General features: G+C 39.8%; 1 protein-coding gene across 3 annotated transcripts; it reads left to right on the top strand.

Annotated features, from left to right (window-relative positions):
- The first annotated feature begins 9 nt into the window (after window positions 1-9).
- Window positions 10-17,459, top strand: CHAF1B (chromatin assembly factor 1 subunit B). 3 transcript variants are annotated; one of them, XM_010723399.3, is made up of 14 exons: window positions 10-84; window positions 437-564; window positions 3,049-3,181; window positions 4,136-4,253; window positions 5,567-5,670; window positions 7,626-7,722; window positions 9,435-9,519; window positions 10,551-10,644; window positions 11,277-11,346; window positions 11,437-11,528; window positions 12,965-13,127; window positions 14,214-14,618; window positions 15,884-15,975; window positions 16,435-17,459. In XM_010723399.3, the coding sequence occupies exons 2-14, from the start codon at window positions 439-441 to the stop codon at window positions 16,554-16,556; spliced, it is 1,701 nt and encodes a 566-aa protein (XP_010721701.1). In that variant the 5' UTR covers window positions 10-84; window positions 437-438; the 3' UTR covers window positions 16,557-17,459. The 3 variants fall into 3 exon arrangements, with proteins under 3 accessions (XP_010721701.1, XP_010721692.1, XP_019476295.1); XM_010723390.3 differs by having other exon boundaries at window positions 33-84; window positions 434-564; XM_019620750.2 differs by having other exon boundaries at window positions 44-109.
- The last annotated feature ends 9,958 nt before the right edge of the window (window positions 17,460-27,417 follow it).

The raw sequence follows: 27,417 nt of genomic DNA on the forward strand, positions 1-27,417 counted from the left end.
GCCGCAGGTAGAGTCTCAGGGTGCGGGCGGCCGTTACAACGGTTGGGACTGAAGGGAGAGGCGCGCGGGGCGGCCGGATCAGGGGTTAGATGTTTTCTGTGGGCGTGCGGTGAGAAGCGGCGGGGTCGGGTGGCTTATGTTCTTCCATGCGGTTAAACCCTTGCCAGCTCCCATCGCCTGCGGGCGGGAGCGGCCTCTGTTGGCGGTGCGGGTCGGGTCGGCCTCCTCCAGGAGGAAAGAGCTGCAGTTCCTTCCCGGAGTGTGCTGCAGCGCTCGGACAGTAACCTCTGCCGCTGTAATCGCGACGATCTACAATGATCTTCCTGAAACTACCGTCTTGTCAGTTCCTGTAGTGCTTGTGAGGTCCACGTTAACTTGGATCGTGGTTATAGGGAACAGGAATTTAGCCAGGGTTTTGCTCCGTTTTCCTTAGCAGATATGAAGGTCATCACTTGCGAGATAGCGTGGCACAACAAGGAGCCTGTGTACAGCTTGGACTTCCAGCACGGAACTGATGGGAAGATCAACCGACTGGCCTCTGCGGGTGTGGATACGGCCGTCCGGGTATGTCTCATACCTTTTCTGTTCTGCTTCCTGGCATAAATAAAGCATGACACGTACTCTTATCTGAGGTGTTATTTTAGGAACCAGTGTGGACATCGAGGCCATGGACAGTGTCCAGAGAAGGACATTGGAGCTATGGAGGGTTTGGGGCATGAGTCTGATGGGGAGCAGCTGAGGGAGCTGGGGTTGTTCACTCTGGAGGAGGCTCAGGAGAGACCTCATCACTCTCTACAACCACCTGAGAGGAGTGGTGACGTGGGATTGGCCTCTTCTCCCAGGTAGAAGTGCTAGGATGAGAGCTATTGGCCTCAAGTTGCACCAGGGGAGGTTCAGATTGGATGTCAGGAGCAATTTCTTCTCACCGAGAGCAGTGAGGCAGTGGCACAGGCTGCACAGAGAAGTGGTGAAGTCACCGTCTCTGGAGGTGTTCAGCAGCCGTGTGGATGTGACACTGAGGGACGTGGTTGTTGGGCTAACAGTTGGACTAGGTGATCGTAGAGGTCTTTTCCAAACTTAGTGGTTCTGTGAGTGGAGTAGATGTTGAGGGCAAAAGCATGAGATTGTTCAGTTGTAGACAGAATGGCTGTATCTATGCTTACTGCTCTTGGCTAATGCCGAGTGTCAAACTGAATCTTTTAGAAGATGATCTGTGTTTATTGAGAAGTTGGACTAGGTGGTCTTCAAAGGTCCTTTCCAACCCCTGTGATTCTGCGATTGAGTAGTAATCCCAAAGTTATGGCATCATCTTATGGGTTAATGAGAAACAACTGCTTTTCTTTCCTTTGTATTTATCACAGTTGATCTTCATCTGCCTGTTTTGTAAGCTATCAGCACTGTGGGATCTTTCCACACACCTTTGCAGTCAGCTCCATGTACAGCTCTCAGAAATGGTTTTCCATTGGTGTTAGCAAGCTCTGTTAATGTTTGAGAGTCATTTCTGAAAATAATGATTGATTGTGTAGCCTAAGCCACAAAATAAGTGGCTATCAGATTCACCACTGCAAAATCAAGCAGTTGTTTTCTTTCTTATAAATTCTTATTGGCCATGAGGACTGTCCCTGTCATTCAGAGATCACTTGTTTTTTTTAGAAGCCTTAGCGCTCATTGGAAAACTGTGGGAAATCAAGAGCACTGAATGAGCCATATTATTTTTTAACTGCATGTTAGTCAACTCCTTAAATAAAGTTAACGGCCTGGCGAGGCAGAGTTTTCATTGCAGACAAATATACTTGACTCAAATGTGTTGTTGCTTTTCTAACAGCTTCTCAGTACGGAAGGTAGATACAGCGTTCAGTGTTTTTCTGAGTCACTGTTTGAGCACTTCTGAAATGCTTGCCTCCCTTTTTATTGGATCCAACACTGCAATATAGTTAGGTTTCCCATCAGTGCTGGGCTGTTCAGTTCGTGTTTGAGTTCCTCTGTGTCTCTTCAGCATCCAGTCCTGGTGATGTGCAGTAAAACAGAAGGCTTGTTTAATAAAAATTCTACTGCTAACCTTTGTCTCAAACTCATTCTGGTCTGAAGACAGATTCCAAGCCAAGAGTCTTCATGTGGTCCTTGGGAATGGACTGGAGGGCAGTGAATTCAAGCAGGTTTTCTGTGATGCGTGTGTATCTTTCTGTCTATTTATCTATCTTTGCTGATAATTTTACATTTTAATTATCTTTTGGGTCTGCTTATATTCTGTCACTCTTCTGTCATCTGATATGTTTGAAGAAATCAGGAAGGTCTTGTTATATGTGTGATAAGCAGGAAAACAGAAATAATGAGGTTTTCTTTTTTATTACTCCCGCATTTCCTTCTGAATAGGTAAATGTTCTGTTTTAGTAGACGATCTGAGGTGCAAAGATCAAATCTGTCTTTACAGTGGGGTGCATTTTGATTGGATCCACGCATGTTCCTTAGGAACCTCAATGCGATATTTTGTGAAACATCATACTTTTAAATGTATTTTGTAACAAATTATCATGAATTGTAACTGTGATATGTGTCTGGTTGGACTGCCTCTTTCTTTTGGAAGTGCTAAGTCATGAAAAATTAGGAGTTAATTCCAGTAGTCCAGACAAAACTTTTCCTCAGAGGCAAATTGAGGTTTAGATTAGACATAAGGAAGAACTATTTCTCTCAGAGAGTGGTCAGGCACTGGAATGGCTGCCCAGGGAGGTGGTGGAGTCATCGTCCCTGGCAGCGTTCAAGAGGCGTCTGGATGAGGAGCTATGAGATATGGCTTAGTGCTTGTGGTAGCAGTGGTAATGGGAGGATGGTTGGACCGGATAATCTTGTAGGCCCTTTCCAACCTGGTGATTCTATGATTCTATGATTTTGTGATTCTATACTACAGTGCAGTTGCTCAAAGAGGGAAAATGTGTGGCTTTACCTGTGGAAGCTTCAGAATGATGGTCCAAGGAGTAAATTGTGAATTCTTGTGAGACATGTAGATTATACCTTGTTTCCAAAAACTACCTGCAGTGCTTTTGTAACTAGATCTGGAAAGTGGAAAAAGGACCGGATGGAAAAGCTATTGTGGAATTCTTGTCCAATCTTGCCCGCCATACCAAAGCAGTAAATGTCGTGCGCTTCTCTCCCAGTGGTGAAGTCCTCGCATCTGGCGGAGATGGTGAGTAACAGTGCTCAGTGGTGCTGATGAAAAGAAGCTCTGTTTGTGCATTTGGTGAATGAAGGGGGAGAAGTGAACATATGGACTTGTTCATACCTTTCTCATGATTTCGATTTCAGATTCCTGTGTGCCCTCTGCCTGTCATGCAGTTAGTTCTTACTTTACTTACTGCTGACTGTGAGTCTGAGAAGGAGGGGTGATTGAGTGGATTACCTATTGTCACAGTGAGAAGCTGTGGCTGAATCTCTCTGTGGCTGTTTCTCCTTATCTCTCCAGGGTGATGTAGTTTCTTCAGTCCCAGTAAGGACAGCAATAGGTGGACATGTGTCCTGTGAGACAGAGCAGAGTGTTACCTTCTTCACTAGAAGATTTTCAAAAAGCATGACATACAGAACCATAGCCAGCTCTAATCCAAAGCAAATTGAAAGTTAAATTGTTAAGTGCAGGACAAGGGGAAATGGTTTTAAGTTGAGGGAGGGGAGATTTAGGTTGGATGTCAGGGGGAAGTTCTTTACAGAGAGAGTGGTGAGGTGCTGGAACAGGCTGCCCAGAGAGGTTGTGGTGCCCCGTCCCTGGAGGTGTTCAAGGCCAGGTTGGATGGGGCCCTGGGCAGCCTGGTCTAGTACTGGGAGGTAATGGGGAGGTTGGTGGCCCTGCATGTGGCAGGGGGTTGGAGATTCATGATCCTTGAGGTCCCTTCCAACGTTGGCCATTCTGTGATTCTGTGATTAAGCTCTGCACTCTCATTTTACTCCTGGGAATCTCTCTATTTTTTTTTTAATTAAAGCATTATGCAAAAAAATAAAAGGGTAAGGCAGTCTAGGAACTTCTCTTCCCCAGTGCAAGTTAAGGTCTTTTCTTCCTATGTCATATGTGAGATGATTGTAACATTGAACTAAATATAATGTGTTAGCAAATGAGTGGGAAAGAAGCTTCATATTATTTCTTGTCCAGATGCTGTTATTTTATTATGGAAGCTGAATGATAGCAAAGAATTGGAACCACTAGCTTTTCAGGATGAAGATGAAGCTCAGCTTAACAAGGAGAACTGGACAGTTGTTAAATCTTTAAGGTATTTTAATATTTTTGAGATGTTTTTCTCTTCAGTGTTTTTGATTTCACAGTGAATTTTATCATCTAGTTTTTGTTTACTGATTTTAGCACTTCAACACTCTAAAATTTGCTTACTGTGAGTTCATCTTTTTATTGTCTTTAATTTCTTTGTTTTGATACAGGCCCAACCTGCATCTTCTGTTACAGCATTTATGTGGCATAAAGAATTTCCATGACATAGTTGATGTGCTCTGAAATTGGTTCCTGAGATTTGCAATCAATTGAACTTTAATGCCTGTATATAAGTAAATATAAAGTTTTATTTATTAGCTTCATAGTGCAGATTTTGATCATTATTAAAACAAAAAATATCAGTAGCTGAAATAGTTTGGGCAAATTTGCCAGATAGTAGCTATGAGGGTGGAGGAGTCTTTTCCAACTAGTTCTTTTAAATAGTTGAAAATCTGGACAGCTTTTGTTTCAATCTGTGTTGTAATTAATAAGATAGACAACTTTGCCTGCAAAGACCATGTAAGTGTTGCTGACAGTGGCTAAGGCACCAAACCACTGCTGGTTTGCAGTTGCAATACTGTGTGTGGTGTTCTGTTCTCACTCTCAGCAGAAGATTGCAAGAAAGGGGTGGTTCTGCAATCTGCAGTAGTTTTTTATGAGATGTATATTTGTTTTGCTTTCTGTGTAGTATCTGTTAGAAGTTTTACTTTCTGTCTATACTGACAAAGTCATTCAGAATTTACACTTGTTTACAAAACATAAGTAACTATTGCTATCCATAACCAATACATTCCTTGCAACTATTGAGATTTCTGTGAGAACAGTTTCAGATGTGCTAGTGAGATTGCATAAAACACCAGCATGATCCTTAGTAACATTAATCTCTTAAAGCAAACAGAGCCAATCCCCCTCCCCTAAATTTATGTTGCAAATATTCATTACTGAAGCTTCCACCCTGTATAATAAACCTTCAAACTACAAGCAATATGCATAACTTTTGATGAAGCCTTTCTAGGTGGTTCTCAATATTTTTAAGCGTTTGTTCAGCTACATTGAATCAAACCTAGTGACATTTATTGCCTGTGAGAAAAGAAATGTTAAAGAAACCTACTTTGAGTAGAAGGAGGATGTGTTTTATAAAACATTTTAACGCTTCTGAGTGTGGAAATTCTGTAGAAGCTGAAAATGATGCTGTTCTTTTTCTTCAACAGTTCTTTATTTCTCTCTTTGATTATTTTTTTTTAACCCCAAAACATGTACAGCTGTTACATTTACATGTACCTGTTTGCCTTAATAATCGGTTCCTTTGCTGGCTTCTAGAGGCCACTTAGAAGATGTGTATGATATCTGTTGGACCTCAGATGGGAATTACATGGCATCTGCCTCTGTAGATAACACGGCTATCATGTGGGATGTCATTAAAGGTAAGTACTGCGTTTTAGCCATTGTGGCTCCACCCTTGATGGAAGTATCCCGAAGTATTTACCAAAGTAAGTAAACGCATCTTTATTTAGTGAGAGAACAGTTGACTTAGTTGGTAGATTTCTGGAATTGTGAGGCATATACTCCAGTATATAAAGATACCTTCAGGTCAGCAAAGTTTGCACACAAGTGATCACTTCAGATTACTTGGAAAGTGAACGTCACCCTTTCTTCCCACCTCCCTTAAGCTCGTACTCACCCCACGCTTCCCAGCAAGCAAACAAAACCTGACTGGTATCAAGTAACTACCTCAGCTAAACACAGAAGAATGCAGAAGGCTTCTTTTTTCCCAGGTGTGACACTTCTTTATGCTTTGTTCAGCAAAACACTTTTGTTCATGCTTATCCCACTGCTGTGGGATTGCTCATATTCTCCAAGAAAAGCCCTGTAGAGGTTGGACCAGTGCAGAATATTTAGGACACTGCAGTTTCCAACTGTGTGTATATAGCTGCCAGCTAAGTTAGGTTCCTTGACAGGAGTTTAATATTTTCTGATTAGCAATGTGATCATTGCTTTCACTTCTAATTTCATGTGGAAATAGTTGACTTTCCCTAAGTATAACTTACATGGATGTTCAATTAAATGTGTGTGCTCAGAGCATAATTTTGTGCATGGGTGTTGGTACCAGATGCCAACTTAATTCTTGATAAAAATGCTGAATGTCCTTTTATGTTACTTATGCGTAATGTCTTCCATTCTTACTGCTTTCTTTTAGCATGAAATTACTGCTGTGGAGGAAATTTGTGTCTTCTAGGCAGTGTCAGAACTAGTAAGTCAGAAGTAAGAAGCCAGTACTGGAAAATGTAGGACTTGGGGTTGAGGTTGTAGGTACACGAAAATAAAGAGTTTCAAGGAGAGCTTGACCCCGGCTAAAAGATTGCATAGTTTAGGAAAAAAAACAAAAAACAAACAACAACAACAAAAACCTGACTGAATGAAAATTAATTAACAATCCACAGGGCTGTTTAGTACAAAGACGACATCACTGGCTTAAGAAATCGTGTGAGTACAAACTTGGAAACTCACAGAACATCCTGGAGAAGTACTGTTATGTGCCCACTTTCTTATGCTCTTAGGCATCTGTTGTTGGGCACTGAAAACAGGGACCTTCAGACCAGAAGGACTTTTGGAGTTTGCAGCATGGCCTCAATTCTGTGTCTTTGAAACCAAACAAGACCGTGCTATTAGAAGTCCGCAACTGACAGTTAAAATGAAATATTTTATGAGAATTACATGTAACTTTACCTCATCCTAGCACTTTGGATTTGTGCCACTCCACTGTGGAACATTAGAGGGGCTGGAGAGTTCATGCCTTCATGATAGATTGAGTTGTGAAAGAATGAGTTAGCACTGCTGTAGAAGCGTTTCTGAAAGCTGTGTGAGTAAATGATCAGTCAGTGAGCATGCAGTGCATTTTTTCAGTGCCTGCTTGGTGGAGGAAGTGAGTTTCTACAGGCCTGGATAGCAGAACCTAGCTATCTAGCCCCACCTGAATGTTACGTTTTAATGCTGGAATTTCTGACTTCTCATACACCCAAAATCAGTTGAAAAGTATTTTAGAATTCCATTAGAAGTTTTTTTTCTACATCAGAAAAATTTTGATATGCTTTTAGTTTTGGAACGTGCACATTTGATGCCTGAATCAAGCTGCTTAGCTGAGTTAGTTCACAGGGAACAGCTTTTGAGTTGGCATTGCCAATCGGCTGCATCTAGCTGTTTTATTTCTAGAACCTACCTGTTTCCAGCATTCTTGTCAGGTACCACCAGGATAGATTTGCATGTTCAAAAGATTATTTGTTTACATTTTAAAACATTCTACTTTGCTTTATTTCTGAAATGAAGAAATGTTTTTAAAGCACATTTGAATTCAGAATTTGGGAACTGTTTGTAATTTCAGGACAGAAGGTTTCAATATTAAATGAACACAAGAGTTATGTCCAAGGAATAACCTGGGATCCTCTAGGCCAGTACATTGCAACTCTGAGTTGTGATAGGTGAGCTGTTGCTCTAAGTGTTTTGCCTTCGTGTTTTTTCTTAAACATACTTTTAACTCATGCTCAGATATGTTGTAAATGTGACTTTTATGTGGGTTCAGATTGTTCAGTAAGAAAGCTGAGGTGGAAGCAGCGTGCTAAATTAGTTAACCTTATGGCTGTGGTAAATGATTCCTGAGGTATGAGTGTCTTTTCTAACTGGCAAGTAAGCTTATGTAACCTTTCAAAGAAAACTGTGTTTAGGCACTAAGTTTTCATGCCATTAGTCATTAGAGATGCCAGATGCATCTTAAAGAGACTGCTGCATTCTCTGGTTGCCAGTGAGCTAGTAAGTTCATCCTTATTAATACAATTTACAGAAAGATATGAACAGTTTAAGTAATCAGTTAAAATGTTTTTCCACTGATACCTTTCTTTTGCCCTCTTGCTCCCTCCCCATCCCCAGCAGTTTTGTAAGTGATGTCATTGGGAAAGCAAATGCACACTTCATAAAAGTTGGGCCTTGTCAGAACTTTGCAGTTCAGCTTAAACTGTTAAGGGCATGTGTGCTGCTCTGAAGGGATTGCAGCTGGCTAATAAATGCATGTCATCTGGCACCCGTTGCAAAGAAAATTGCTGTAACAGTGCAGAAGTAGTTTTGATTTAAGATTTGCAATAGGCTCTGAGAAATGATGAGTTAATGACTACTGGTTCATTATGAGCCTCTGTCTTCTGATAATCACTTAGGAGAAATTTGTCTGCTTTTATTAAAACGAACAGCAGCGAAACGTGAGTAATAGAGTGATGCACAAGTTTTCTTGGAGTCAAGTCACAAGCTAGAGCATGAACTAATCTGAATAGAGGAAGTCTCCTACCTCCTCAAGTTTCAGACACTTCTGCAAAGTTGGCAAATATTATCTAGCTCAGCAAGAGTCCAACAGGAGCCAGAGCTGGTGCTTGGACTGGATGTTCAGCAGCCTCAAGTAGGGAGATTTCCTCCACTTTTGCCACGCCAGCTATGTGGCGCCCAGAGCTTGTAGTTCCAAAGCTGCCTCCAACCAACTGCTGAATGCCACAGCATCACCTTCTATTTTCTCCTCCTTGCTCTGTCAGGACTCTATGAAGCTGTTTCAGCAAATCAAATCTATCTTTTGTTAGGTTAGTTTTCTACTAGCCTAACAAACCAATGTAACCAAGCAAAGGCTTCAGTGGATGTCAGAGCTGGCAGAAGAGACAGGACGTTTAGACTAGCCCTTAGATTTGCTTTGGCTACTTGCTGTTTTAGGGAGATAAAGTCAGCAGAGCTCAAACCTTCTCTGTGGTGTTATGCTCCAGTTTTCATTTATTCCTAAGAAAACTCAATGAAAGCCCCGAAATGTAGCTAATGGTGAGATGAATTCCCACATCACTGGAGCATATTGGCTACTGCAGCACAAGTAGGAATGGCATGGCTGTTTGCTATCCATTAAATTCCTTTATTCTTCCATGTATACGTGTGCTGGTACTTTGGAAACATGATTGAGTCAAATAGTTGTCAGCGACTAATTGGTTGTGTAGCCATAAAAAACATATCTTTTCTAGTGGTCTCTCTTGAATGGAGTTAAAATTTTTCTGTTTGTCACTTAAATTTCTTATATTTGGCAGTCCTGGCCAAAAAATGAAGTGTTGTAACACTGTGTGCAACCTGGGGTGAAAGGACACTGTGAAAGCTAACTGTACTCTCTACTGTGTAGGGTTCTGAGGGTATACAACACACAAACCAAGCGTGTGGCATTCAATGTTACCAAGATGCCGTCTGAGTCAGGAGCTGAAGGAGAGGTATGTTGTTCTGCTACTAATGGTACTGGAGAACATGCTGGGTGCTATTCTATATGAGTTACTCTGTTCCCTGTAAGCAGAGGAGCAAGTATTTTCCATTCAAATAATCCACACATCACATATTTCTGTCTCTATCTCACCTGTACTTTTTCTTGTGCCATTTAAGAAGCAATTAACAATTAGCAATTAACAGTTAGCAATTGCCTGCTGCTGTTGATCTCTCAGCAAGTTCAGCTGAGTAAAGTAATAAGGCTGTGCATTTTGTACACAGTAATAACACTGACATTTTGGTAAATGTTAGAAATAGTGCAGAAAAAAATTGTATGCATGTGAATTGTAACAGACTGAGAACTTGTCTGTCAGATAGTAGCTGTACGTTTATTAACAGATACAATGTGGCATTAATACTTTCAGTGCAGCAGTCTGAAATTTTCAAAAGGTATTCTAATTTTTAGGAAAAATGGGATTAGAATTTCCTACATTTTTACTGATTTGTCGAAGAGAAACCAAAAAGCTTTTTTTCTTTCCCCAAATTAATTCAAAGTGATAGTAAAATAACAATTCCAAGCTAGCTTTTCAATTTCTTTTATTTATATATTTTTTAAACATTTGTAACAATTGCTATAGTGACGAAAGGAGAGGTTTGAGAGAGGGCTCTTTGCCATTATAAAAGTTCTATTTAAACCTCTACTTGAAGAGTTAAAATTAAATGCCTGTGGAACAAGCTCTTACACTGACTGCTACATAATGTTGTTCTCCAGGCTATTACTCCTTGATTACTAGTCTAATGTGACTACTCTTAGAGTGTTTTGATTAGTTGAAGAGCGATTAGGGCCTATTTTTCTTAGCTGTAAAGAGTTAATAGCAAAGAGAGAAAATGAGTTTGAAGGAGCTGTGGTTTTGTAAAATATTTGTCTTTTATTTTAAAAGTTCCACGAGGATGGGTTGTACAACCCGATGATTTTTCTCACTTGAATTCCCGCTGACATATTCATGGCACATGTAACACAATCAAGATTTCAATGTTACAGGCTAGGAGCTATCGGATGTTTCATGATGACAGCATGAAGTCATTTTTCCGCAGACTCAGTTTTACTCCTGATGGTTCCTTACTGCTCACTCCAGGTATGTGAGAAGAACATACGCCATAAAGTGCATGGTTTGTACTTGAAGCGTGCATAAAGATTGCTTTTCAGACTAGTGGGGGAGGGTTATTTATCTGAATGATGCCATTCCTCGTTTATCATCTTCCCCTTGAAGGAAATAGAAGCTCCACAATACGTTGTCATTCAGTCACTCAGAACTTCAATTTTATCTGTGATAAAAATGATATTTATGGGATTTTTCTTAACTGAAACGTGGAATTGCAACGTTTTCTGTTAAAATAGAAATGAGGAGTTATTATTTTCTTTTGACTGTCAGGTCTTGCTTCATTTGTATTCTTTCTAAAAAACATTATGCAGTTATAGTAAAAATAACATTGCAAGGAGGGGATCAGTTTGCCCTGCAATTAAGCACAGCATTTATAGATGTCTGGCAACATAAAAAAGAAGCTTTGAGTGGGAATTATATAAGGGAAACACAAACAGCATTAAATAAATATTTAGGATGCCTTTTTAAGTTGTATTCAAGTTGCACAGCTCTTGCCCAACTTAATGACAAGTCTAATTCTTGAGAAGTAAAATGTTTATAGACATAAAGTGTATAGTCAGTACCTTTTGACTTGATGAGTAATGCTTTTGCCTTTATTTTTGCAGCTGGCTGTGTTGAATCAGGAGAAAATGTGACAAACACCACGTATGTTTTCTCCAGAAATAATCTTAAAAGGTAGAGTTTAATAACATGTCAATATTATTTTATTAAATAATAATAATAATAATAATGAAATGGTGTTTTCTGAAATACTTATTCTTAAAGGCCCATGGGTCATCTGCCCTGTCCGGGAAAGGCAACTTTGGCTGTTCGCTGCTGCCCAGTCTACTTTGAGTTGAGAAGAGCACTTAATAAAGGTACTGCAAATCCTTCAGGGAGTATGATTTTTACAGCAAATATGTGAAAAAGCCAATGTGACTGTTTATTTTCAGGCCATACCATTTTATGCCCTAGCCTTTTAACATTCCATTAAGATAGTGTTATACCACATCTTAGAAGCTGTTTCCTGATTCTAAGACTCTGAATTTACCTCAAGTACCTTGCGAGTAGCTTTTGAAATAGTAGATGAATGCCTTACTTGGCACAGTAAGCTACAAAAATAATTCTTAGTACTTTCCTTCAACTTTTAACCATTTCGCGTGGGGGGTAGTGGGGGGTATGTAAATAATTTGGCTTAGCACTAAAGGGGCAATGCAATGAAATATTTTCTTTTAGTCTCAACTACCCACATCACAGAAGCATCACAGAGTTGGTGTAGTTTGCAACACCCTTTGATGTTTATTTAAGGAAGCCAAACTAGAAGGAATGCTGATCTCTGATCAGAATGGGAATTCTGAGGAGGGGAAGAGTGGTATGGAGTTGCATGAGAACTTACCTGGAGATTGAAATTTAGCCTTCTTATGAGCCCTGTGGGGCAGAAGTGTTTATATTTTAACCAGACTAGTTGTGTTCTGCTGAAAAGGCAGAGTTTTGCTCATTTCAAGCAGAAGTGAAATAAAACCTCTTTCTTTAGAGGGTCAATGTGCAGTATGCCTAAGAGGATTTAGAGATAATCTGTTGTGTTCTGTATTTCCATCATAATATTTAGATCCAGTGTTATTCTGTGGCAAGGAGGTGAGTGTCAGCTGTCAGTCTCTGTAGCTCTAAATGCAGCGGTTAGTTTCTGCAGCACGCTCCTAGAGAAGTGAAAATGTGGTAGTCCAGAAATCTCTAAGTGCAAGTACATGTTAATGGCCTGCCTTTTACAGTGCATTGCTTCCATCATCACAGAAGTGAACAGGAGACCCGTATTCTAGGAATTTTGGAAAGTAGCTAGCTAGTGGTCCAGTAGAAGGTGGAATAATCTGTCCTTACAATGAAACAATGCTGGAAGCAAAAGGCTACCTAGAAGCTAGAAACCAAGATACGTTTTGTACGAGACATACAGAATATAATGTGCAGGCATACATTTATGGTGACTTTGATTTAATGTATATCCTAGGAGTTGTTTGTTTAAACTTTGGTACTAAAGTGCATAATTATGTTGAAAAACTGGGAAATAAAGACTTTACAAAACAAAATATGAGCAACCTGAATGAACTAAACTTCTGCCGTCTTCTCTCTAAGACGGTAGAACCTATAGACAACGGAAATGTTAATGCTTGCCATTAAACTTTACATTGTATATCTTCTTCTCAGTCATTATTTGATGAACAATTAAATCTTTATTTGGTTCACGACTAACCAGTGCAGTTACTACCCTGCACTGAATACAAGAGAGAATTCTCAGTGTTTTCATTTGTTTGCATTATAGATGAAATCAGTCAGAAATCATCGCCCGCTCTATTGAATCTACCCTATCGATTGGTGTTTGCTGTTGCTTCAGAAGATTCTGTGCTTTTTTATGATACTGAGCAGTCTTTCCCTTTTGGTTATGTTTCTAACATACATTATCACACCCTCAGTGACATTTCATGGTAGGTCATTGTTAGATTCTTAAGATTCACTGTGCTGGGAAGAACGTCCTGTTTTTGTGCTGAAGCTTTGCACTGCATCTTACGTCCTGCTTCATTTTTGGGTTTCATTCATGAGGCATCTTTGGTCGCTGTCATTGCAATATCTGGACAGCAAGTCATCTTGTTTGCTCTGTAAAATGGAAAATTGTGATTCTTTGATCAGTTGGGAACCAAGGTGCCAGCAGCCAAAGGACAAGCAGGTGGCATTTGTATAGATACATGCACAATAAAGAGCCCATTGTCCAGGGAGTAAGTGGTAACAGTGATGTTATTTGAGATTACCAAGGTCATCTTTGAGTTTAGGTGTCTGTATCGTGGCCAAATAATGCTTCATCTGTGTAATTCTTCATGATGGTTCTTTATGCATAGCAGCTGATGAGGCTTGATGTAGGAAGTCAGAACTGGTGCTGAAAACTGAAGTCAAGTCTTTGCAGTCAGAATAATCCCTCTGCTGGACTGGGCTTGTTAGGCTTTTCTGGTCCGTATTCCTAAACTGAAGACCGTGTGACACTTCTTTTTTTAGAAGTTATAATTGATGCTCAGAAACTGAAAATCATTGTGTAACACAAGAAGGGGAATAGAAGAAAGTAGAAGCGTGACATCACTGATTAAAATGAGCGCCAAACACTTGTCCTTGTGAACACAGTGATTCTGAGCATTGCTTCTACTTATCCTGAGGATCATAACTAGAGAGCTTAAATTGCTCTTCTGGTCTGGATGTGCAGAGTTCAGCAATATTTCTGAAACTGTGGCTGAGGATATGGACCATACTGTGTCTCAGCTCAGATGGATGTAGTTTCTGGTAGCAGCACACTACCACTAATTATTGGCATGGCCGGAGAGATTAAATCAGGTGTGAAGGCAAGATGTGAAGATCTTTTGTTCTTTTGAATTGGATGTTTTTCACTTGACTACAGTTTTACTTAGATGTATGTACTGGGGGAGGGAAAGAAGTATAGATGAGTACAGTATGTGTTATATATGGTGAGTTGGGGTTGAAGAAAGAAGTTTTCACCTTTCCCCTTACTGGAAAAAAATTCCAAATAGGTCCAGCGATGGAGCCTTTCTTGCTATTTCTTCTACGGACGGTTATTGTTCGTTTGTTACCTTTGAGAAGGATGAGCTGGGAATACCACTGAAGGAAAAGCCTCAAATAAATGTCAGGACTTCCGGTGCAACAGAGAAGAAAGTGAAGAAGAGTCAACCACACAAAGTCATTTCCCCAAGCTCAAGGCTGTCAGAGGGGACTCCTCTGAGCACTCCCACTCTCCAACCTAAAACGCCTGTAGCTGCTGCTAAGGACTTGCCTTTCACACCTGTTGGCATAAAAAATGTTCCAGTCTCATCTTCAGAGGAGAGGAAAATCAGCCAGCCAGCCAGCCAGAGTACTAAAGGAAACCAGCCCAGGAGGATTACTCTCAACACTTTACAAGCGTGGAGCAAGACGCCAAGGTGAGATTTATACTGCCATTTGCAGTCATAAATATGAAGGCCAAGACAAGCTGTGCTTCTGCTACATTTAAAGGTTTGAGGTTTAGATATAAATTCCTGGTCTTGACCTGGAACTTTTTGTTCCAGTTGTACTGCAACTAAAAGGTCAAAATGTCTTTAAAATCCTAAATGTAACTCTCATATTTCTATCTAAAATGTGAGGCAGTAGCAAAGTTAACCTGGCTGCTAAGCCTTGTCGAGATGGAAGACACAGTTGTCTGTTTTTATGTTCCACTTTCTAGAAAGATGGTGCCTTCAGCTGACAGGGAATATTATGAAATACACACACAATTAGAAGTCTAGACATTGTCAGTAAAGAAAGGCTAATTTTAAGATTTAAGAGCCTATTGGTATTTCTCAAAGGAATGCAAAGATTACTAGGTAGCTAGGGAAGAGGTGGTCATTGAGAAAGCAGGTTCTGGGTTTCATTGTCAGCGGCAAAGAGGAGTCTTAGAGAAAGTGATTGCAGGATGATGGCTTTCTGTACATCAGTGATCATCTGTACAAGGACTAACAAATGAAGGACTAACTAGAGAGTCAAAAGTAGCTGTTGTCTGGGGGGCAGGATGACTGATGGTGCTACTTAATCTTGAGAAATAAGCTATATTTTATCATATCAGCTAATTATACCATGAGCGTCTTCTTGTAGTAGCATGCATGATGCTGCCTATAAGATCAGCTTTTTAATAGATCAGTTAATGCTCTGCCACTTTTCTTATTTTTTAAGTGTCATCCACAAGACGTGATGTAAAGAAAGGTTTTATTTTGTTGTTGTTGTTCTGGCTGGGTTTGTTTATTTTTAAAAGCACACTTCAATGATCAAAAGAATTCTCTAGAGTTTTATCAGTCAGAAGTGTTAATGTGGATTGGGCTAGCCCAGGAATAGTAAACTGTTGCAGTGGAACTGGAGGCCTTAGCAGGTGTCAAGAAACAGTTTAAATTCTTTGCCTTTTCAGCCAGTCTTTGCTTTAAAATATTTGATCAAAATAATATCCTTTGTAGGATTATTTCAAATATAACATACGAAAAAGTATTTTCTTGTGAAAAAAGATAAATAAAAAGATGAGTAGTTGTATTCAAAGAATACAGCTGAAAACATCCTACTTGGCATATCAAAGAAGATAATATGCTTAGTAACATATTTCCAAACAAGACCTAAATTTAAATTACTATGTGTCAAATAAATCTTTAAATAAAGTAATTGAACTGTTTCTTCTCTTTCAAAGGAGAATAAACTTGATATCACTGAAGCCAGAAACACCGGCCTCAGTATATACAGACACAGTTCCTGTACCTCCTTCCTCAGAACAGGAACATGGTAAGTTTTTGTGGCTCTTAATATCCAGTAAAATTTTTTGCCAATCATTTTTTTCATTATAGACTTATTATAAGCCATGAAGATCTCAAATCAAGCACAGATGTAAAAGTAGTTGCAGATTGTAAAGCTTCTTCATTATGTAGGTGTGTTTGAAAGGTGCTTTTGACAACATGAAGTGTGTTGTTCTCACTGCAATTGTCTCAGCTGCTCATGTGACAGTATGTTACTGCAGTTCAATAATAATGCTACCATTAACTGACATTTGAAACACTGCAGCATAAACTTACTTGTTCTGCAGATCACACAGGTAGGTTTTAAAGACACTTGGAGCTTGTTTCAGGTGCTGGACTCTCAAACCAGTTTCTCAAGTATTTAATTGTTCATGAATCCAACAAATCAATTTACTTCCTTAATTTGACTTCACATAGCTTAAATGACTTTCGTATTTGCCTGTTTCAGAGAGGCCATTACCATCTGATGACAGTCTTCAAAATTCCCCAGCGTCTAAACGTCCTAGAACTGAGGAAATGCCTCTTTCTGTGTCTGCTGAAGATCAGATCGGCTGCAAACCAAACAAATAACAACTGGTTTCTTAGTAGACTCTTCAATCTGAACGCAATGCGGCCGCACGTGAGAGCTCATTTCCTTCTGCAAATGATAAATCCTCAATTCCTGATTGAAGTACTGTATGAGTATTTGACACAGTGCTGTGAGTAAGCTGGCAGTAGCAGACAGTTTTCAGGAATGTAGCTTTACAGAAGAGGAAATAATTCTGAAGTGTCTTCAAAGTGTAGTTCTATTTCTTGAAGACAGCTTTCTTCGATGCTACAGTTCAAGGAAATCATGCAAATCTGGCTATCAAAAAGCCATACAGTAACCTGAGTGTTTCCATCTGAATTCCCTGAGTTGATGTTTATAATGTATCGTCCTCCAGCGATCTGTCTGGCAAGTAAATAGAATTTCTAAGGAATTGGGTTCATTTTGATTTGATGTTGCTTAAGAAAAACAGAAGAAACAGAATACCTGAAACTGTTTCACTAGGGCAGCTTGGCTTATACATTGTAGCAATGTGCTAAATAATCAGTGCTCTCCTGTACCTGTGGAATGGAAGCAAACCTTCATATGCTCTGAATGTGGCAGCATGATACTGAAATAGAAATCAGAAGCTAGAACTGCAAAAAACAAGAAAGCAGAAGGAAGACATTTTCTGAAGACCTGTTATAAGCATTAAGCAGTGGAAGAAAGTTCTTCACTGAACAAGGAGGTTTCTGTATTTACAAAAATGCAGACGTGAGATTTTCCTGAGGCACCAAGATTTGAATTTATACATAAAAAGTGCACAAAAAGCTTTCCCCGGTTCTTTTTTATAACTAAAATTGTTTTGGCCAATAAAATAAAACATGAATCCAATGTACGTTACACTTTTAAAAGCTGATTTGTTTAATATTTCCTATAATTAAACTATGATCTATGATTGGAAACCACTACACTGAATTTTATCTGGTGTGTGAAGACTCCAGAAGCTCAGCCACAGCGTTCCAAGCTAATCCATTTCATTACTTTTGTTTAATATCAGATATTTATTTTTGAGAAGATAATACTTAAAATAGTTGTTCTGGTTATTGATACCACGTAGACAAAAATTTCTCTTGTGATTTAGCCCACACTTTCCTATTGTGAAGTTCTGAAATGCATGGGAGGGGAAAGCTAGAATGCGTATTACACCTCTTTGATTTCCCTGGATTTGATTGTTTTTAAGGTGTCTAACTAGTGTTTATTTTCTGTCATTCTCCAAGTGTACAAATACATCAGACATGCAGAAATAGAAATGTTTCAAAAGTGTCTCATAAAAATTCCACAAAGAAATGCTTACAGATACCTATCTCCAAAAAAGTTTCAGGCAAATGGAATATGTTAACCACAATCAAATTTCAACAGAAATTAGTAAGCAAAGTGTTTGAGGGAACTAACTGTATTTTTCTTTAAACCACTGAGATGAGGGTAGAACTTTACTAGACCTAGTCAAACCTGGGATTTCTTACAGGCAGGAGTGAAAAGTCTGTTACCAAGTGAAGCTACATCTGAAACTATTTTTTCCCCAAAATTTGTAGAAATAAAATTCGTAGAGATCTGAATTGTTAGCTAAAAAGCAAATATTTGTAACTAACACAGCAATGCATTTGTGGTTGTTTTTTTTTTTTTGTTATATCTGTTGCTAACACAACATTTCATCTTTCTGTGGGATAGTGACCCACTTAATACTTCACAGATTCATTTTGTGTACTGCAAAGGGTCCTTTGAGTTCAAACTTACATTTCTAAATGCTGATTGCAAAGCTATCCTAGTGGTTGGTTTGCTCTTTCTTTTTTTTTTGTTTTGTTTTGTTTTCTTACAAAATGCATTTTGTCATGAGCTTCTTTCTGTTGAAAGCTGTAAGATTGAATATGTTATTTTAGTGTTAATGACATAACAGGCCTTTGTGCTCTTCGAATGTAATTAGTTACCAGAGTATTAGTCTTCATTTCATGCCACACACATTCTGGTAACATCCACATTTGTTTATATAATTGTTAGCCTATTTTCTCACTGCCTTGCAATGCAATTGGATTGGTAGATTTATTGACGCTTTCACTGCTTCCATTTGGAGATTATTTCCACATCATCATAATGTTCTATCTGGTACTTTTCTTTCCTAATAAGGACTTCTTTCATTAGTTTTAGTTTTTCTTCTGCTACTATAATTTCGTACTTCTCTTTTCTATTCATTCTCTGTTAGTTATGTTCTGCTTTGTTGTTAAGAGGCAGCAAATCAGTTTTAAACTTGGGAACTGCAAAACTCTTCACTGGGTGTCCAAAACCTGCACCCAGTCAAAAATATTTTGTAGCTGTGTATGTCAGTATCCTCCCAGCAAATCCCCGAAAGACCAAATAAACAGGATTTTGATACCAATTTGTGTTCTTTGAGGTGAAAGTAGCACGATCTTCTGTACCTGTTGGGCCACAACACACATGGATTACTGAGTCTTCCTGTCTCTGGAGACAATAGCGGTAAGGCTGGAGGGGGCTCTGAGTGACCTGATGGAGCTGTAGGTGTCCCTGTTCACTGCAGGGAGGTTGACCAGATAGCCTTGAAAGGTCTCTGGTGTTGCTGCTGTGCCTGCTTCATGACCATCCCCATCCCTTGGCGCTGATTCATCTGCCTTTTTACTGTAAGACTGTTTCTGCTTCAGCCAGGTGATGAGCTCCCAGAAGCATTCCAAGGAGCTGCTTGTCACAAGGAAAGAAACCATCATCTCTTTTTTTACTTCTACTTGCAAGATTATGATCATCCATCAAGAGTGCAAATTTTATTTGCCTGTTTTTCTGTGGATTCCTAGGAAAAAGTTATGGCTCTTTTTCCGAAGCCCAGGCTCCCCAGCATGTGGGCAGCAGCAGGAACACCAACTTCTGCCAGCTCAGTCGGGGACTTTTCCATAGCAAATATCTACCTCACAGGAGATACACGTTCTGTTTATGTTGTGACTTCAGGGTCATTTGAGACCATAGGAAATCTTAGCAGACACTTTGAACTATTTCTTTAATGAAAGGACTTGACACCCAGGCTTATATCAGACAGATTGCTTACTGAGGACACCAGAGATTCTGCGGATAAAAAGAACCTTCAAACCTTGGAATCATGTCATATCCTTCAGGCAAAATCCCTGTAGGAGCAATCATGAACCATATATTTCTTTTGTTGCCTCTCCTGCTTTTCTTGCTGTAAAGGCAGCCATCTCTCAGGCACTGGTCTTCCTAATTAGTCACATAAGGCTTTTGGACTCTGGGTGGCTCAGTCATTTGTAATGCCTCACAGTCCTTTCAGCTTGTGCTTCTTGGGGGTTCCCTCTATAAGAGTTTACTAGGACTGTTAGCATGCACATTTCAGTAAAATCAGTAACTCTTTCCCACTATGGAGGAATTGCCCACTAACCCTTGGGGCTTAAGCTATCCCACACATTTTGAGTATGAAGAAGGCCGTAATAAGAGTCTTCAAACTCTGTTGGGACCTGATGTCAAATGGAATGGTTGTCTTTCTTCAGAGGCTATAAAGGCAGGTTATGTACTCTTGACGGAGTATGTCCTGAAACTTCCAAGATGAAGCCACCTCTGATGGAGCAAAAACTGTTGAGTGATGAAATGTAATCTTCCTTTGGATGCTACTCAAGCAACCACATAGAGTTTTCTTAAACATTATGTTACAGGATAGGCATCAAAACTGTTGCCGTTCTTGGTAGAAGTAGTGCCACCGTTGCTTTCCATGTGAAGGACTCAGAGTTTCTCTAAGTAAATTCAACCACGTACATTTTTCAGCCTGTTTGACACTGTGGAGACCACAGCTGGAGTGCTGCATCCAGTTCTGGCCTCTCCAGTACAAGAAAAATATGGAGCTCTTGGAGGAAACCTCATGAAAGGCCACTAAGATGATGAAGGGGTTTGGAGCATCTCCCTGTGAGGAAAAGTTGAGAGAGCTAGGACTGTTCAATCTACAGAAGAGATGGGTTGTGGGGATCTCATCAGTGCCTATAAACACCTGAAAGGAGGTTGTTAAGAAGATAGAGCCAGGCTCTTCAGTGGTGCCAGTGAGAGGATAAGAGACAAGGGGCACAAGCTGGAACAAAGTTTTCCTTTTTCAGTTACATGTACCTTACTTACCTGACCTTTTAAAAGGTCATCTTTATGTCTCAATTCCGCATATTATTCTATTTTAAATGCATCTATATATATGTAATCATTTACCAATGTCAGAAGAAAAAAAAGTTCTTTGTTATTTTGATCTATTTTGATCTATGTGCCCTTTTTTCTTTTGTTGACGAGTGAGTGTTTAGTTGTACGAAGTTCAGCCCATGGTTCTAAAAAGCCCTAGCTGCAGAAGCTCCGAGTGAGATGTAAAAACAAAGTACAGAGTGCCCGCTAGATGCCGCTGATCTAACAGGATTCCTCCTCTTGTGGTTATGGCGAAGAGTGATCCAGGCAGCAAGAAAAGAGTTTTCTTTTTAATAACAGGTTGTAATTGAATCTATATAACAAATATAAATTATCAACAAATAAATTGATTTTATTATTTTGACGAGCTTCCTTCTAAAAGGATGTGTTTTCGTTTCCATATCCCTTAGAGTCATAGAATCATAGAATCACTCATGTTGGAAAAGACCTTAAAGATCATCAAGTCCAACCACGACCTAACCATACTACCCTAACAGCCCTCTGCTAAATCACGTCCCTGAGCACCACATCCCTTCTTTGTTGGGAGATACAAGGTAACAGATCTGAAATACCAAGTGCAACCCTAAACTTGCCAGGAATCTCTTAAGCATCGTTTCTGTCAAAAAGCTATTTGAAGAGCGTAGAGGAAGGATCTGAAATGTGTATGGACCATCTGGTTGGTATATACTCCAGGACCAGTTTTGGATTGTCTTTCCAGGAGTTCCCAGATTATGATACATATATTGCTGCATGTTTGCATGCCCCACCCCTATGTCAAAAGTTAATCGTGTGTGTCCATACTACAGTACCAGCTTCTCTGTTCTTATCTGTCTTAAAAAATTGCACTGCCATTTTATTTATCGTCTTGCCTATTAAAAGGAAATGCAGAAGATGAGGGCAGTCATACATAGCTGCACATCTAGGAGAGAGCGGCCATGGAGAGTGTGAGGGCAGTGTGCAAGCAATCCCCTCACATAAACTGTGTTCTCTCTGCAAGAGCAAAAAGATAACTCCTTAATTAGTGTCATTTTTATTTATTTTTGCCTGGAAATGTACTTTCTGCTGCTTCCAACTTGTGTCAGACTGGTGCTGCCCAGTCAGGGTCTTTTCCACTGCTGAGTTATTAATCATTACAATCGCAAGGAATACTTGCTCCTCAACAAAAACATATAGATTTACTTCCTTAAAAAACACATAATTCAGTGAGCCGCTGAACTATTGAGACCTTGTTTCATACAGCAATATAGCAGTTTGCACTAGTGTTTTCAAACAGGCTTTGCAACATTTTAGACTGAGGGGTTTCACTGCTGTTTTGCTGCTGGAAGGACTTTTTGGTGTGTAATAATAGTTAATTTTTAGACAACTGGACATAATGCTTTCCGTGCTACCAGTGCTAGTTTTATTTTTTCCTCTATCTGGCTACCTATATCAAATACATCCCATTATTTAATTGCTTTTTATCAAAACTTGGTTAATATTTGCTTACGGATTCAAAATAGAATCTCTGTATTGTGTAGTTTAAGCTCCTGTCTCACAAGCAGGAAATAACCGTGGGGTGCTGAGGCTATCACATGAACTTTCATTCCCTGTATTTCCTTGCAAAGAGGACAGCTTTTACAGCAGCAGGCAGAAAGGCCCAAATCTCTTCGGTGCTCACTGTGCTCTCTTGAGTCCAAATGGGAAATCTTGATCAGACAAATGTGAGACAGTGCCCCTTCCTAGTGATACTTCTGGATTTTCTCTTTGCTGTGTAAGGAGTAGGAAGGGGCCATCGTTATTGAGAAGAATGCAGGTAAAAGTCAAAGTCACTGGTGTGGATTAAGATTTTTGAGCTGAGCGTAGAGATACACTCAGGAGGAAAATGCAACAGATTGACATCAATCAAAATATCTCTTCCGTGCTGCCAGCTGTGAAACAGAGCACAGCCTCTCCTAATCCACTCATCAACAGTCTCAGGCAGATCTGAAAGCTTTTCCAGCAGGAGCTGACACTGCAGAGCTTCCAGATCAATTGACCTTTGATGAGTCAGTATCCTGGTTTGGGGTATCAGATAGTCTAAGCTACAGCAGTGTGGAAGGCTGGATGCTCAGATGTCCAGCAGTGCTTCTGGTCTGGGGAGCTGTCAGCCAAAGGTTCTGACAGTTTTAATGGAAAGTCTATTGTGAATTTGGATGCTGAGGGAAGCCTACCAGGCAAAGAGTGCTCAAGATGCAAGACAGTACTAAATGTACAAGGTATTTTTGTCCCCTTTCCACCACATTCCAGGTATGAATAGGAGATCTAAAGATCTATTGGGCCTTCTTTGGCAGTGCTGCCAGTAGTTCTGATGAAAAATCCCCAGATTTAGTACCAATTATTCTCTCTGACCAGCTCAGAACCCCATACAGCAGGTCTATTCTTTGTCCCGTGAGCTTTTGGGGGTACTGCCATTTTCTTTATGCTGTTTTTTTTTCAGAGAGTTGGCAGAGCAACCTATGGATGCCAAGATTCCCCTGAACTTGCAGCTCCAGCCTTCTCTGAGTCTGGCCTTTGCATATTCACTACTTTGTCTAGTCCTCCTTCCAAAGGAGGCATGAGAGAAGGAATAAGTACTTCTCTGCTGTGGACAAATGAACTTGCTGAGCCCTCCCTTCCACCAGCATGGCCCGACCTTGCCTTTCTGACTTAGTGTCCTGGGCTGCAGGTGCTCTAGCACCAGCAGAAGAACTGGAATGTGCAAACAGAGAGCAGTTAAGCTTTTCCCCTGCCAGTTCCCTTTCATGTGTGCCAAACCAGCATACAACAGTGTTTTTCTTGAGCCTGGCATCCACTTTCATCCAAGTGATATTGCTGAGAATGCGGCTGCTTATTCCCTCTACTGAAACCCCAAAAAGCCATGGCCTGGAGGCCTCCTGGCCTGCAACTTGAGAGGGTTTGCTTCTGGGAGCATGAATAATTAAAAAGGTTCACAAACTTATTTCTGTCTGGAAACTGTTCACAAATCTGGGCTTGTCCAGGGACTGTGAAAACCTGATCCTGGTTCTCATGAAAGCAGAAGACTTTTTCGTATCTTTTTAGCCTGGACTGATGAATGTCTGAGATCTCCAAAGCTTCAGTGTTAAGAGCTTCTTTGTGCCATGCAGTTACAGAGATGTTAGATTCAGTCTGCGCTTAAGTACATAAGTGCTCACATGCACTCTAGCCTATGTTTATATCCTTTTTTTCCTTAATATTTTACATTTCCAAACATTTTTCTTGCTATGACTTATATTAACCAGAAAACCTTCATTTTGTAGGGCCTTATTTCTCTGACACTTGCATGGTATGATTTTTAGGCACACCAGCGATGATTATAAATAATGTCAGGTTTTGTCTAGGTATAAAATTTTCCTGTGCACTTAAACAGCAAAAATAAATAAATAAGCTGTGCAGGCATATTTATTTGAAATAATGTAAAATAGGCATTCTTAAATTTTGTTTGCTAAGGGAAACAGGCCAAATTGAAATGGAAATGGATATTTGTATATATTAGCCTGTTTAATTGAACTGGTTTAAAACCATACTTTGGGCTAAATGAATGCCACCTACTACATACTGAGCACTGTGGGACCTTCGTGGATGTTTTTATTTTGCCTGTCCTGGCACCAGCAAGGTTGCACCAGCTGGATGTATTTATGCATAGTGGGGCATAAAATAAGGTATGGATTTAGTCTGCAAGCAGAAGAGAGACAATACATTGGCTCTGTGCTCCAGCATTTTAAACTTGTATTTTGACTCTACAAAAAAGCTGCATCTCTGACTGTATGATGATTTATTACAAGGCAATGACTGGGGCCAGCAACAAGCTAAATTAGTCTGTCTCATGTGCATATACAGTGATAACACCAACCAGTCTTGCTGCAATATTTTGTCTGGATTCAAGCGTGTGTGCTTGAGAGCAGACAGTACAGTAACAAAGACGAGCTATTGGTTATTGGAATGTGTCTCATAGAATGGTCTGTAGTGGGAAAGTGTGTGTATGCATACCTAGACTGTTCTTCAACCAGGAAAACTGGAGTGTCTTGCAAGTGCCCGTATGGATTAGTTCTTTGTAGAAGTGCTGTGAGTAAATACACTTTTTTTTTCTATTTTGTTCATCAGATTCCCAGAAATAAGGAAGCAGTTTTCAAAATGGACTGTAAGTTTGCAACTACTTACAAATCAGATGTATGCACGCATTCTACTTTATACGAAATTTGCAAAAACCCAGGTCATGTTGTGATGTGGACATCTCTTGTCTTGTCCATTTTTTGGTCAGTGTAGTATTGCTTGTTGTGATTATGCAGAGAATGGGGTGGGAAAAGAGAGAGAATAACATTATGGAAAAGAACAAATCTTTCTAACAGTAGTAAGAGAAACTAATTACGGCATCTGAGCTTTAACATTTATAAACCATTACAGATATGAAAGGTATGTAAAACGACTATTCGATCTTCCTTACTGCTTTCTGCAGTAAGAGGTGATTCTCAGTTTTCTAAATTCTTAGTGAATATCTCAAGATTGATTTTGGAGTGAATTCTTAAGTGTTAGCTGTAAATCCATGAGGATAGGGATGATAGTGAAAAGGGTAATGTAACTGTCTATTGTACCCCCTAATGTAGGAAGGTAGCTACTGGTAATCTATAATAATAAATATCAACTTTAAACATTGCTTTTTAATTTTAACAGCAGGGTTCAGAGGATGCATTCTGCTTTCCGATACTTAATAAATTCAGGATCGTGCCTGAGCATTTGCTTATAGTAGCCACATGATGGCAATATTGCTAATCTTTAACTTTATTTGTTTAACCGCCTTGCTAGCTCTGGTTTTGATTCAGAATATGGTATGTAGTTCTTCAAAAATACTGAAGTTCTCTGTCTTTTAAAGGAAAACTTTCATGTTTAGACTTTATATATGTAGTATCTGTTGTAAATTTGGCCCATGGTTACATCCCTGATTTCAAAGGAAAAAAAGAATACTAATGCCATTGTGACAACACAGTAAGTGCTACATATGAGTGATGCTGAGACTGGAAAGGTGCATTAGCCATGAAATGGGAGAATACCAAAAAGAAGAAAGATTTAAGAGATGTTTTCTGAGTAACCAAAGGCACAGGATTTTTTCAGTCCGGTATTTCTGATAAGCAGTACGGAGCAAATACCTTTATGAACTGTGTCACAAACATTTCTGTTCTCTGCATTAAAGAATGTACAAAGCTTGGTGCATGCCCTGTCTGCTGCCTGGCATGAGGAGGCCTCTCCAGTGTTGTGTAGCCTACTGCAGGTTCAGGGTCTAATTGAAACCAATTACTCACCAAATGACCACCAAATGAATGTGTCTTTCAAGTCCCCAGCACAAGTGGAGTAATGTAAGAAGTCTATAACAGGGACTTCAGAGGTGGATTTGGAAAAAGAGCAGGAGAAAACATCTATGGCCAAGCAAAGAAAGATTGTTCCATGACTGGAAAAATGGCTGCAGGAACATAGCGCAGAGAAGGCTAAAGAAAGTGGTGACTGAAGAAAGGGAGATAGAGAAAGTTGCAATGAAGGAGAAGTGGGGCGAAAGCAGTGAGGATGTGTGAGGTGGAGGAAAACTTGGTTCTTCACAGAAAACCATGACACTGAAATCAAATCTCTTTATGAGGCATTCTGGGAGTTTCAGCTCGACACAAGCAGGATTTTAACAGGCAGGAGCAGAAAATGCTACTTTCTATTATTTTTTTTTCCCTTTTTTTTTCCCTTTTATGAGCTGCAGTGGAACCTGTAAAAGGGTTGTCCCTAGTGAGAACCAAGTAATTTCTGAAATGGTACGGCTATAAAACAGGAGACCAGGATCTGGCACCAGTGCAGGAGCTCAGACGAGTTTAAGCAAGATCTTTGGTAATGTCCTTAGATTCTCAATGTGATAAATATGGGCAGGTTTTGGTGGAGACTGGAGGAAAAATGTGCTCTTTTAGCCAAAGTAACTATCATCTTGACAAACATTTTGCTGGACTGTTATTTGAATGAATATTTAATGTAAAACATGCAACCTGCTCTAATAAGAGCACATTCATAATTTCTAGCATGCTAGTTGTGTCCAAAATTCACTTGGCTTTGCTCTGGGTAAAGGATACCTTAAGAAGGAAATGTTGGACTGCAGCTACTTTTGGCTGAAGCACACGGTACAACATGAACAGCTGTGGAAGCCAGATTTACTGCAATAAGTGAGGCTGCTAAAAACCTGACATTACTTTGATTTTTTTTTATGAAAAAGTCCAATATAGAGTTTATGACTTTTCATACAGTTATTTATTTTAGGAATAAGAGACCTGCCAAACACAGCAGGTAGTTAATACCCAATTCAGACTGCATTGAAATAGGAAGGGAGGTATTGGCTACATCCTTTGGGATCCTGTGATTAACCTACAGGGAGCTGTAGGTGGCTTTTTCCACATGCTTGCAGATGAAACATGGGTTGGAGTTGGCTGCCATTGAATATCTTGAAGTTTAGAGGAGATGTAGCAGATAATTCAGCTCATTATCTGCTGTAGTATTCCTTTCCTTTGGATACAGAGGATATGCCTGCTGTAATGGCACAAAGCTGAGATGCAGATCCAGTTCCCGCTTCTCTCTCAGACATGGGGTGCGTTGCCATACTCAGAAATACATGTCATGATGCTCTTCTACCACTGGTGTGAACTACAGTGTCCCATGGCAGAC

Source organism: Meleagris gallopavo, chromosome 1, assembly GCF_000146605.3.
Source record: "Meleagris gallopavo isolate NT-WF06-2002-E0010 breed Aviagen turkey brand Nicholas breeding stock chromosome 1, Turkey_5.1, whole genome shotgun sequence".
NCBI lineage: Eukaryota > Metazoa > Chordata > Aves > Galliformes > Phasianidae > Meleagris > Meleagris gallopavo.

What these genes read in the sequence shown, in the direction of transcription:
- CHAF1B (XM_010723399.3), top strand. Translation starts at nt 439, where the DNA reads ATGAAGGTCATCACTTGCGAGATAGCGTGGCACAACAAGGAGCCTGTG. An exon ending in CCTCGCATCTGGCGGAGATG is followed by an intron (nt 3,182 to 4,135) that starts GTGAGTAACAGT and finishes TTTCTTGTCCAG; the next exon opens with ATGCTGTTATTTTATTATGG. An exon ending in ACAGTTGTTAAATCTTTAAG is followed by an intron (nt 4,254 to 5,566) that starts GTATTTTAATAT and finishes GCTGGCTTCTAG; the next exon opens with AGGCCACTTAGAAGATGTGT.